Source organism: Mobula hypostoma, chromosome 5, assembly GCF_963921235.1.
Source record: "Mobula hypostoma chromosome 5, sMobHyp1.1, whole genome shotgun sequence".
Lineage (NCBI taxonomy): Eukaryota > Metazoa > Chordata > Chondrichthyes > Myliobatiformes > Myliobatidae > Mobula > Mobula hypostoma.
The window spans coordinates 32,745,312-32,758,073 of record NC_086101.1 but is presented as its reverse complement, the minus strand read 5'-3'; the positions used below and the strand labels follow the sequence as shown (position 1 = coordinate 32,758,073).

At 42.4% G+C, this 12,762-nt stretch overlaps 1 protein-coding gene across 1 annotated transcript in view; it reads right to left on the bottom strand.

Moving 5' to 3' along the window:
• The window catches only part of tubgcp3 (tubulin gamma complex component 3), a 140,257-nt gene that overhangs the window by 94,888 nt on the left and 32,607 nt on the right, over nt 1-12,762 (bottom strand). The window contains exons 7-9 of the mRNA XM_063048317.1: nt 4,773-4,891; nt 2,257-2,382; nt 1,655-1,723 (exon numbers count right to left, since the gene is read on the bottom strand). Coding sequence (XP_062904387.1) covers nt 1,655-1,723; nt 2,257-2,382; nt 4,773-4,891 — 314 coding nt within the window. The remainder of the gene's footprint in view (nt 1-1,654; nt 1,724-2,256; nt 2,383-4,772; nt 4,892-12,762) is intronic.

The window sequence follows — 12,762 nt, the reverse complement described above, 5'->3', positions numbered from 1 at the left end:
AAAGACTTGTACTATCTATCCTGTCAATCCCTCTCATAATTTTCTATTCTTCCATCAAAGCGTCCCTCACTGACCTATGTTCTCAAGAAAACAACTCTGGGCTATCGAGTCTTTCTGAAGTGAAATACTCTATTCCAAGAAATACCCCAGTGAAACTTCTCTGCACTAGAACAGCACATGATACTCCATGTGAGGTCTAGCCAATGTTTTGTCAACATGACATGACATACCAGTTCTTATGTTTTGTTGAGACCAATGAAGGCAAACATGCCACACTTAGACCTGTGCTGCCACTTTCAGGGATCGATGGGCTTGTACCTCGAAGTTCCTCTCTTCAACAGCACTCCCTGAGTGTGTTAGTACATACTGTGCATGTCCTACCCCTTGTTTAGTCTCAAAAAATGTCTCTCCTCACACTTGTCAGAATTAAATTCCATTTAGCATTTCCCTGGCTAGTTTTACATCACACTGTAACCTTAGAAAAACCAGCATTATTATCTATGACATTACTAATTCCTGAAAATATTCATATCATACCTCTTACATTAACATCGAAGTCAATAATGAATATTCCTGTTACAATACAGTTGAATAAGAGGTGACCTTATTAGAGCATTTAAGATTTCAAAGAGGATATATAGGGTTATTTCCCCTGTTGGAGATATCTATAAACCTTAGGTCACCAATGTAAGTTGGAGATAAGAAAGAATTTCTTTTCTCGGAGGGTCCTAACTCTGGAACTCTCAATCCTAGAGCGTCACAGAGGCAGCCATTGAATACTTCCTGCTGGGTAATGAGGAGGAGAAATAGGCATGGCTTCCTTCACCCCCCCCCCCCACCGCCCCAAACACTCCTGCTGGATAAACTGTTTGAGAGCATAGTAAGATACAGCCAGGTATCCTACTAAACAATGAAAACCTTTTCATTGAGCCTCACTGTCCAGCTTGATGCTATAAAAGCTAGACTGAGGAACAGCAGTTGAAAGAGAACCATAGTGTACAAGAATCCATGTAGTTAAGAAAGCAATAAAACTGATTAGGAGAGAAATAAATGAACAAATCCTTCATGTCAACAGAGAGAGTTAACAATTTATAAGCAAGAACAACTAGTGGAAGAACTCGGAAGGTCAAGCAACATCTGTGGGTAAAGGAATTGTTCACCCTGCACTAGGACCAAATACTAGGGCCATGAAACAATAAATGCAAGTTCAAAGTGCCATCTGGCTCAAAGTATGGCTTATTTAACGATGTACATAAACCAGCTACATAGACAATCATCCACAAACAACCAAGTTCCACCCTACCGGACAGCCGCCTTCAATTTACTGAAGATCTTTAAAAATTGGCTGTGTAACCCTTACAGATCTTTACCAGTAAGGTTAATAAATCAGTAGAGTGAACATCAAGGCAAAGAACTAAATGCATGTTCCACTTCTACCAACAAAAAAAAAACAAACAAGCTAGAAAACAAAAGGGCAAACAGAAAGCAATAAAACAGAGCCTGATGTTTCAATAATGGATGGGAATATTGTGATAAAGCCAACAAATGCAACTGCATACAGCATTCACCCACAAGTAAGGACTTTTAGAGATGTGAGGAAGTGGTTTTGAGAAACCAGTGACTGGGTAAATGTGAGAACTGTAAAGTGACTTACCTGGGAATGTAAAACAGAAAGTAACCTGTAATATTCCTTCAGCTCCTGATGCAAGGAAGCACAAAAACTCTGAAGGAAGGAAATTAAAAAGAGGGTAAAATAGATAACACGTGATCTCACTTTTCTTCAAATAAACAATATGCTTTACATTACTGATGTAATTAATAAGAGAGAATATTTAGGTGCACAAGGAAGAATTTCAATGTGTTTAAACCCCGCTGTGTTTCAGAAAGAAAATCTATTATTTTTAGAATGAGCCACCAGAAATTCTCATTGTAACTACATTGATAATTAAAAAAAAACACTAACATCCAGAAGGGCACATAAATTAAAGAAATGAACACTTAATACTGATCTCATAAAGAATTTACTTCCAAAGATGAATAATTTACCAGACACAGTCATTGAGCTTCTAATAGCCCCAGCCATTTCAGGGTTAAGGAGAATAGAACAGGACAGTGTTCTGACAAGGTGACAAGGATCTAGAAAATATGCTGGGAGAGTTGGATACCCAATGAATGCTTCCTTAATTTGTGACCCCTTTCTGGGATCAAATTTCTGTTCAGATATATTGTAGATACAGTAAGATGAATACAACATACCTGCCCCACAAGGCCAAAGGCACGATCCAAACATCTCTGGTCTGTGTATTTCCTTATTTTGTTATGAAGCCATCCAAGTTCTGCTAATCTACTCACTGTATCTCTCAGAGATTTTGATATTCCCAGCTGAAAGGAGGAAAAGGTTGAATTTTTGAATTATTTACAGATACAGAATGGAAGAGTCCCTGTTGGCCATTTGAGCCACACCGCTCAGCAACCCCTGATTTAAGCCTAGCCTAATCATAGAACAATTTACAATGACCAACTGACCTACTAACTGGTATTTCATTGGAATGTGGGAACAAGTTGGAGCACCCGGAGAAAATCCATGCAATTCACAGGGAGGACATACAAATTCCTTACTGACACTGGGATTGAACTCTGAACTCCAACTCAGAGTTATAATAGTGTCTTGCTAATCCTGATGCTAATACAAAACAATGCAGTTTCTCGGAGAGACAACACATGAATTACTCTCAGAGTAATAGAGCACTACAGCACAAAAGCAGATTCTCCAGCCCATCTTCTTGGAATCCGCCCTGATATTCCAGTAAATTAGTTTAGAGTGTCGAGGCATCCATATCTTGAAGCACCAACGTTCCAGCTACAAAGCATCAGACCAAATTCAGTTATAAATCTTCCACACTTTTGGACCTGTACTTCAATACTTAACAGACATAGGTGCAAAGACTCATTTCCCATACAGCTTAGTCCTAACATGGGAATAGAACTGAACAGCAAATCCACACCATGTAAATGGGTCAGTGATCGAGACTAACCTGGCTTTGTGCAGATTGACAGATGAGGTTTCAAGAATTCACTTCTGCTTCAACTATGAGATCCTTACTATCTGTTCCATGCAGACAATCATTATTATAACTAACTGCAATAATCAGGGAGAACAGGTGTGACTTTTGGGTTTCAGATTCAGTGAGAGGCAGCTGAAAGCATCCTGACAAATCACACCTGGGAGCAATGCATGCTAAGACTGTGTCTAAGTATCCCCTCTTCAGCCACCATCTTGTCCATTATCACTTAGCCAAAAGATCTTGTACGAAGGCTAACATACAATTTATGAGACAACTCACAAAACATGACTAAGCATGCCTCCAACACCACCAAATAATATAATGGCTCAAGTCCAAACACTCAGAGACAGAACTGGCAAACTATTACCAACAGGAACACAGTAAATATTGGTGCCAAACTGACATAAAGAGCAAAGGAGTTACCACTGGCACAGAATACAGTAGCTAATGCACTCATTGTCCAGATCTGCATCCCCACAGGCCTTTAAATCCAGCAGTGTAAACCGAACACTGGAAGCCAGCTGCCTCACCAATTGGCAGAAACGCAAATAGAACTTACTTTTTAATATCTCACCACCATGTTCCTCTAGTGCAATTTTGGCCACCACTCCTCCACCCATTACTACCTACAGATCGCTCACTGATTTAGAGAATAATTGGACCAATGCCAATACTCTACCACTCGTTAACAATCAGGTATCCATACTCCTGAAATACCTGCAATAACCATGACACAATCAATAATATCACAGAATTGGAGACCACTGCAATATGATTAACTCTAGGGGATATTCATTTCTCTCTCACTCTCTTTAGCCAAGCAGCTGCCACTGTTCCAATTTGTGAACTTTAAACGCTTTATCAAAGTTTTAAGTAAATTTATCATAAAATGTACACCTTGACCAACAGACATCTTGAAAACACTATGAAATAATATCTCACCAATTATTCTCCTTTGTACTGACAGCCAAAGTATTGCGGACTGCTCAACTCTTAAACAAGTCCTCCTCAGAAAAAGTGTTTATATCACTGTCCTGGTAGCAAGTGGAAGCTTCAGTAACATTTATTTATTTAGTGTTTGGTCAATACCTTGCTTCTGAAATTAATACTATGCACATGCTAAAGCCAAATGATTGTCCTTATCAAACTAAACACTATTCAAAATATTAAATTAATCCTGTCTTTCCAGCCTTTCACAATCACTACACTACCAGAAGGATGCCAGCCACAACCAAAACCAAGCTACATCAAGCCGAGTTATCGCACTTCTCTTGGAGACAGGTAGTTAGTCATCAGCAGAAAATGTATCAGAATTAAAACATGCAATGATTTTCATTATTTCAGGATATTTCAAAGAACTTTTGAATTGCAGACTTTTTTGTTATGTAAACACAACAGGCAGGCAGGAAGAATTTTTCACCTAGAGGGTGACTGAAATTTGGAAAATCTACCCAAGGGGATGGTGAAAGCAGTTTTTTTTTGCTTTGTGGTAGCATGAGGAAACAATCTAATTGATCGCTGAATATTCAGGACATTGACATTCACTCACTTACACAATGGCTCAGTGTTTTGGAATGAAGGCTTTCACTACATCTGATAGGATACTGCATTCTGCTCTTTAACACAGTGGATTATGTGAAATAAAGGGATCAGAGGAGATCACATGCAAGAATTTATTTTTAATTCCAGTCATTGGAAGTGAATTACCTTGGAATCAATTTTATAGCAGTTTTCAGAATTACACATTTTGATACATTTGCCATCAATTCCCTGGAAGACATAAAGAATATCTCTGACCAGTGCGACCTCTGTTACTTCTGCAGATGCTGAAAAATAAAACTTCACATCAGTATCTTGCCTTTAACTTGCTCTCCTTTAACAGGCTATGTCAACAGTGAAACTAAAAGATGGTATATAGAGCGCAGTAGCAGCACATGGCCATGGGCAACTGTTTAATATTTCTGAAATCCATTAACCTGCAGTGCTGAATTCAGCTATAAATATAGCTATAAAAAACATTATCACCCCAGCACACATGGTAGAGAGCAGTCAGCATTTTGCACTATGCAGTACAGACTGAAATTACAAATATCCAGCCAAATACTTCAGAACTCATCTCAGAACATGTGCAACCTGTTTCTTTCCCATGTTATAAAAACAAAACTGCTAGGAAGAGCAGAATATGCTGGAAAGGAACACCAGTAAAGGCAGCCTCTGTGAAGATAGAAACAGAATTAATATTTTAGGTCGATAACCTTCATGATGAATAAAATCCATACACCTGAAATAAAACCACAAGACATCAGATTCAGAATCAGGTTTAATATCACCAGAATATGTTGTGAAATTTGTTGTTTTGAGGTAGCACTACATTGCAATACACAATAATAAAAACAATAAATTACAGTAAGATGTATATACACACACACATATATATTTAAATTAAATAAGTAGCGCAAAAAGAGTAAAAAAAAAATTGGTAGTGTTCCTGGGTTCATTCCCCATTCAGAAACCTGATAGTGGAGGAGAAGAAGCTGTTCCTGCAACAGAGTATGTGTTTTCAGGTTCCTGTACCTCCTCCCTGATGGTAGTCATGAGAAGAAGGCATGTCCTAGGTAATGCGGGAGAATATTGACTTTTTGATTCATCGCCTTTTCAAGGTGTCCTCGATGATGGGGAGGCTAGTGCCCATGAAGCTGGCTCAGTTTACAACTTTCTGCAGCATTTTCCGATCCTGTGCAATGGCCCCTCTATGCCAGACGGTAATGCAACCAGTTGAAATACTCTCCATGGTACAAAAATGCCTTTGGTAACATACAAATTCTCCTCAAGCTCCTAATGAAACACAGCTGCTGTCATGCCTTCTTTGTAATTACATCAATATGCTGGGGCCAGAATCACAGATGTTGATACCCAGGAACTTGAAACTGCTTGCCCTTACCACTTCTGATCCCGCGATGTGGGCTGGTGTATCTTCCCTTGACTTCCACGTCCGAAAGCCCGCAATCAATTCCTTCTTGGTCTTACTGACGTTGTGTGCAAGGTAATTGCTGTGACACCACTCAACCACTGATTTACCTCGCTCCGTACACCTTCTTGTCAATATCTGAAATCCTGCCAACAATAGTGTCGTTGGCAAGTTTCAGATGCCATTTGAGCTGTGCCTAACCACAGTTGTGAATGTAGAGACAGTAGAGCAGTAGGCTAAGCACGTATCAATAGACAATAGGTGCAGGAGTAGGCCATTCAGCCCTTCGAGCCAGCACCGCCATCCACTGTGATCATGGATGATCATTCACAATCAGTACCCCGTTCCTGCCTTCTCCCCATATCCCTTGACACCGCTATCATTAAGAGCTCTATCTAACTCTTTCTTGAAAACATTCAGAGACTTGGTCTCCACAGCCTTCTGGGGCAGAGCATTCCATATATCCACCACTCTCTGGGTGAAAAAGTTTTTCCTCAACTCCGTTCTAAATGGCCTACCCCTTACTCTCAAATTGTGGCCTCTGGTTCTGGACTCCCCCAACATCTGGAACATGTTTCCTGCCTCTAGCGTGTCCAATCTCTGAATAATCTTATATGTTTCAATCAGATCCCCTCTCATCCTTCTAAATTCCAGTGTATACAAGCCCAGTCGCTCCAATCTTTCAACATATGACAGTCCCGCCATCCCGGGAATTAACGTCGTGAACCTCCGCTGCACTCCCTCAATAGCAAGAATGTCCTTCTTCAAATTTGGAGACCATAACTGCACACAGTACTCCAGGTATGGTCTCACCAGGGCCCTGTACAGCTGCAGAAGGACCTCTTTGCTCCTATACTCAACTCCCCTTGTTATGAAGGCCAACATGCCATTAGCTTTCTTCACTGCCTGCTGTACCTGCATGCTTACTTTCAGTGACTCATGAACAAGGACACCCAGATCTCATTGTACTTCCCCTTTTCCTAACTTGACACCATTCAAATAGTAATCTGCCTTCCTGTTCTTGTGACCAAAGTGGATAACCTCACATTTATCCACATTAAACTGCATCTGCCCACTCACCCAACCTGTCCAAGTCATCCTGCATTATCTCAACATCCTCCGCACATTTCACACTGCCACCCAGCTTTGTGTCATCTGCAAATTTGCTAATGTTACTTTTAATCCCTTCATCTAAATCATTAATGTATATTGTAAATAGCTGCAGTCCCAGCACCGAGCCTTGCGGTATCCCACTAGTCACTGCCTGCCATTCTGAAAGGGACCCGTTGATCCCTACTCTTTGTTTCCTGTCTGCCAACCAATTTTCTATCCATGTCAGTACCCTACCCCCAATACCACGTGCTCTAATTTTGCCCACTAATCTCCTATGTATATCCTCAAGGTATGCCAGTGTTAACTGTCAGCAGGGTGGAGATGTTATTTCCAATCCACACAGACTGTGGTATCCCGATGAAAATGTTGAGGAACCAGTTGCACCAGACTCATTCCACCGAGATGCAACACACAGCATTCCTGCCTGTGGCCATCAAACTTTACAGCTCCTCCCTTGGAGGGTCAGACACCCTGAGCCAATAGGCTGGTCCTGGACTTATTTCCTGGCATAGTTTACATATTACTATTTAATTATTTATTGTTTTATATTGCTATATTTATACTCTATTCTTGGTTGGGGCAACTGTAACAAAAATCAATTTCCCTTGGGATCAATAAAGTATGACTATGACTATGCAGAGGGAGGTATGGAGGCCCAGGTTTTGGAGCTTTTGGATTAGAACTGAGGATATGATTGTGTTGAATAACGCAACAGTAACTATAACAGTAGCCTGATACAGGTATTACTATTGTTCAGGCGATCCAAGGCCAAGTAGAGAGCCAGTGAGATTGCATCCACTGGAGACCTATTGTGGTGACAGGCAAACTGCAACAGGTCCAGGTCCTTCCTTAAGCAGGAGCTGATTCCAGCCATAACCAACCTGTCAAAGGACTTCATCACAAAAGATGCCACTGGACAACAGTCGTTGAGACAGCTCACCCTGTTCTTCCTAAATATTGGTATGATTGTTGCCCTTTGAAAGCAAGGTGGTACGGGGTGAGGTTGATGCTTGCTGCTGGTTGTGCACAGGAAGCGGGGAGAGGGGGTTTGCTTTGGAGCTCTAACATTTTTCTGTCATTCATTCTTTTGGGTTTCTTCTGATTTTTTTGTGGATGTCTGCAAGGACAAGTATTTCAGGTTGCATGCTGTATACATTCTCTGATAATAAACAGAACCATTTGAATCTCTGACTGCAGTAGTGAGAGGCTGAAAATGTCCTTGAACTCTCCTGCTAGTTGATTGGCACAGATTTTCAGAGCCTACCAGGTAAACCATCAGGGCCTGACACCTTGCAAGGGTTCGCCCTCTTGAAAGATGCTCTGTTGTCGGTCTCCGAAACAAAGATCACAGAGTCACCAGATGCTACAGGGATTCGCACAGGTGAAGAATTAGGCCATTCAGCCCATCAAGTCTGCTCCAACATTCCATCATGGATATAATCCCTCTCTACACCATTCTCCTGTCTTCTCTCCATAGCTTTTGACTCCCTTACGAATTAGGAACCTATCATCCTCCTCTTAAAATGTATCCATTGACTTGGCCTCCCGCCATCTGCAATGAATTCCACAGATTCACCACCCTCTAGCTAAAGAAACTCCTCATCCCTGATCTAAAGAGACACCCTTCTATTCTGAGGCTGTGCCCTCTGGTCCTAGACCAAACCCCACCCCCCCACTACAGGTAACATCCTCACCATGTCCACTCTGTCTACGCCATAGATCATCAGACCATAAAACTCTTGTTTAACATCAACTCTTTCTCTCTACTGCTCAACCTGTTGTCCACTTCAAGCATTTCCTTATTCCTTTCTGCTGATGGCCATTAAGTACATTCACTGCTTGGCCAATAAAATCTTGAAGTCCATAAGGCAAGGGGAAACACTTGCCCAGGTACAGGCAACATCATGTCTTAGAACTCTGAAAGTAATCAGACACTAGGCTGGAACCTCATGCCTCATGCTTTCAGGGGATGGAGTAAGGAAAGAATTCCTTGACCAGCAGGGACATCGAGGAGCAGATAGGGAGGCAGATTCTGGAAAGGTGTAATAATAACAGGGTTGTCGTGGTGGGAGATTTTAATTTCCCAAATACTGATTGCTATCTCCCTAGAGCGAGGGGTTTAGATGGGGTGGAGTTTGTTAGGTGTGTTCAGGAAGGTTTCCTGACACAATATGTAATTAAGCCTACAAGAGGAGAGGCTGTATTTGATCTGGTATTGGAAAATGAACCTGGTCAGGTGTCAGGTCTCTCAGTGGAAGAGCATTTTGGAGATAGTGATCACAATTCTATCTCCTTGACCAGAGCATTGGAGAGGGATAGGAACAGCAAGTGAGGAAAGCGTTTAATTGGAGTAAGGGGAATTATGAAGCTATCCAGGCAGGAACTTGGAAGCATAAATTGGGAACAGATGTTGTAAGGGAAATGTACGGAATAAATGTGGGAATTGTTCAGGTGATATTTGCGTTGCGTTCCGCATAGGTACATTCCAATGAGACAGGGAAAGGGTGGTAGGGTACAGGAACCGTGGTGTACAAAGGCTGTTGAAAATCTAGTCAAGAAGAAAAGCTTACGAAAGGTTCAAAAAGCTAGGTAATGATAGAGATCTAGAAGATTACAAGGTTAACAGGAAGGAGATTAAGAATGAAATTCGGAGAGCCAGAAGGGACCAGGAGAAAGCCTTGGCGAGCAGGATTAAAGAAAACCCCAACGCATTCTACAAGTATGTGAAGAGCAAGAGGACAAGACATGAGAGAATAGGACCAATCAAATGTGACGGTGGAAAAGTGTGTATGGAACTGGAGGAGATAGCAGAGGTATTTAATGAATACTTTGCTTCAGTATTCACTACGGAAAAGGATCTTGGCAATTGTAGGAGTGACTTACAGTGAATTGAAAAGCTTGGGCACATAGACATTAAGAAAGAGAATGTGCTGGAGCTTTTGGAAAGCATCAAGTTGGATAAGTCTCCGGGACCAGATGAAATGTACCCCAGGCCACTGTGGGAGGCGAGGGAGGAGATTGCTGCGCCTCTGGCAATGATTTTTGCATCATCAATGGGGACGGGGAAGGTTCCGGAGGATTGGAGGATTGCAGATGCTGTTCTCTCATTCAAGACAGGGAGTAGAGATAGCCCAGGATATTATAGACCAGTGAGTCTTACTTCAGAGGTTGGTAAGTTCATGGAAAAGATCCTGAGAGGCAGGATTTATGAACATCTGGAGAGGCATAATGTGATTAGGAATAGTCAAAGGCAGGTCATGGCTTACGAGCCGAATTGAATTTTTTGAGGATGTGACTAAACACATTGATGAAGGTAGAGAAGTAGATGTAGTGTACATGGATTTCAACAAGGCATTTGATAAGGTACCCGTTGCAAGGCTTATTGAGAAAGTAAGGAGGCATGGGATCCAAGGGGACATTGCTTTGTGGATCCAGAACTGGCTTGCCCACAGAAGGCAAAGAGTGGTTGTAGACGGGTCATATTCTGCATGGAGGTCGGTGACCAGTGGTGTGCCTCAGGGATCTGTTCTGGGGCCCCTTCTCTTTGTGATTTTTTTTTCTAAATGGCCTGGATGAGGAAGTGGAGGGAGGGGTTAGTAAATTTGCTCTTGACACAAAGGTTAGGGGTGTTGTGGATAGTGTGGAGGGCTGTCAGAGGTTACAGTGCGACATGGATAGGATGCAAAACTGGGCTGAGAAGTGGCAGCTGGAGTTCAATTCAGATAAGTGTGAGGTGGTTCATTTTGGTAGGTCAAATTTGACAGCAGAATATAGTATTAATGGTAAGACTCTTGGCAGTGTGAAGGACCAGAGGGATCTTGGGGTCTGAATCCGTAGGACACTCAAAGCTGCTGCACAGGTTGACTCTGTGGTTAAGAAGGTATACAGTACATTGGCCTTCATCAACTGTAGGATTGAGTTTAAGAGCCAAGAGGTAATGTTACAGTTTAGGACCCTGGTCAGACCTCACTTGTGGAGTACTGTACTCAGTTCTGGTCACCTCACTACAGGAAGGATGTGGAAACTATAGGAAGGGTGCAGAGGAGATTTACAAGGATGTTGCCTGGATTGGTGAGCAGGCCTTATGAGAATAGGTTGAGTGAACTTGGCCTTTTCTCTTTGGAGCGACGGAGGATGAGAGGTGACCTGATAGAGGCATACAAGATGATGAGGAGCATCGATCGCATGGATAGTCAGAGGCTTTTTCCCAGGGCTGAAATGGCGGGCACAAGAGGGCACAGTTTTAAGGTGCTTGGAAGTAGGTACAGAGGAGATGTCAGGGGCAAGTGTGTTTTTTTTTTACGCAGAGAATCGTGAGTGCGTGGAATGGGCTGTCAGCAATTGTGATGAAGGCGGATACGACACTGTCTTTTAAGAGACTCCTGAATAGGTACATGGAGCTTAGAAAAATAGAGGGCTATGGCTAACCCTACATAATTTCTGAAGTAAGAACATGTTCTGCCAGCATTGCGGGCCAAAGGGCCTATATTGTGCTGTAGTTTTTCGATGTAGTAATGGCCAAACCCCAGTACAATGCTTCGACAGGCAGGCTAAACCAGTTGAGGGTAGCTGGTGGGTCTGATTCAATCAGAATGGTTTTCAGCAGAAGCGCACAACAGTAATGCAAATACTTGCTCTCCGTAGGATCATCGAGGAAGTCTTCATTTTCGCAAAGCTTTTGACTCCATTCACCGAGGTAAAATGCTGAAGATCCTGAAAGTTTATGGAGTGCCAGACCATTTACTGCGAGCAATAGAGTCCAGCTATACCAAAACCATGGCAAAAGTTGTATCACCAGATGGAGAAACAGCAGTGATCGAGCTCCTAGCTGGTGTGCTGCAAGGAGACACTCTGGCACCCTACATTTTTATAATCATCCTTGATTACGCTCTACGTCAAGCTACCAAAGATCATGACAAGCTTGGTTTTACCACAAAACCAAGACGAACCAATAAGGTCAGACCATTTACGCTCACAGATCTCGATTTTGCAGATGACATAGTCCTGCTCTCTGACCAGATGGAGGAAGCACAGCAGCTACTGACAAAAGTGGAAATTGAGTGCAATAAAGTTCGACTTCACCTAAACACTAAAAAGACAAGTACATGGCATTTAACTGCGACAAAGGTACTCTCAAGACCGTAAAGAATGACACCAGTAAGAAAGTCTTTGACTGCAAGTACCTCAGGTTAAGAATGATGAGTTCGGAGAAGCACATAAAGACTGGCGTGGAGGGCTATGAACGACATGAAGGAAATCTGGAAGTTGAACCTGACCAGAGGGCTTAAAAAGAGGATTTTCATAGCAGCCATAGAGTCCATTCTCACGTATGGATGCGAGACGTGGACACTCACCAAGACTATGCGCAAGTCTCTAGATGGTTGCTTTACACGAATGCTCCAGATGGCTCTTGACGTGTGTTGGCAACAGCACATGACGAACGTCGAGCTCTATAACGACCTACCGATGCTCACCACTAAAATTGAGGTGAGAAGACTGCAACTAGCAGGGCACTGTCTACGCCACCCCAAGCTACCTGCCAGCCTAGTCATCATATGGGAGCCCAAGCACGGGAGGATGAACCCAAGACTATAGTCAACACGCTCCTAGAAGACA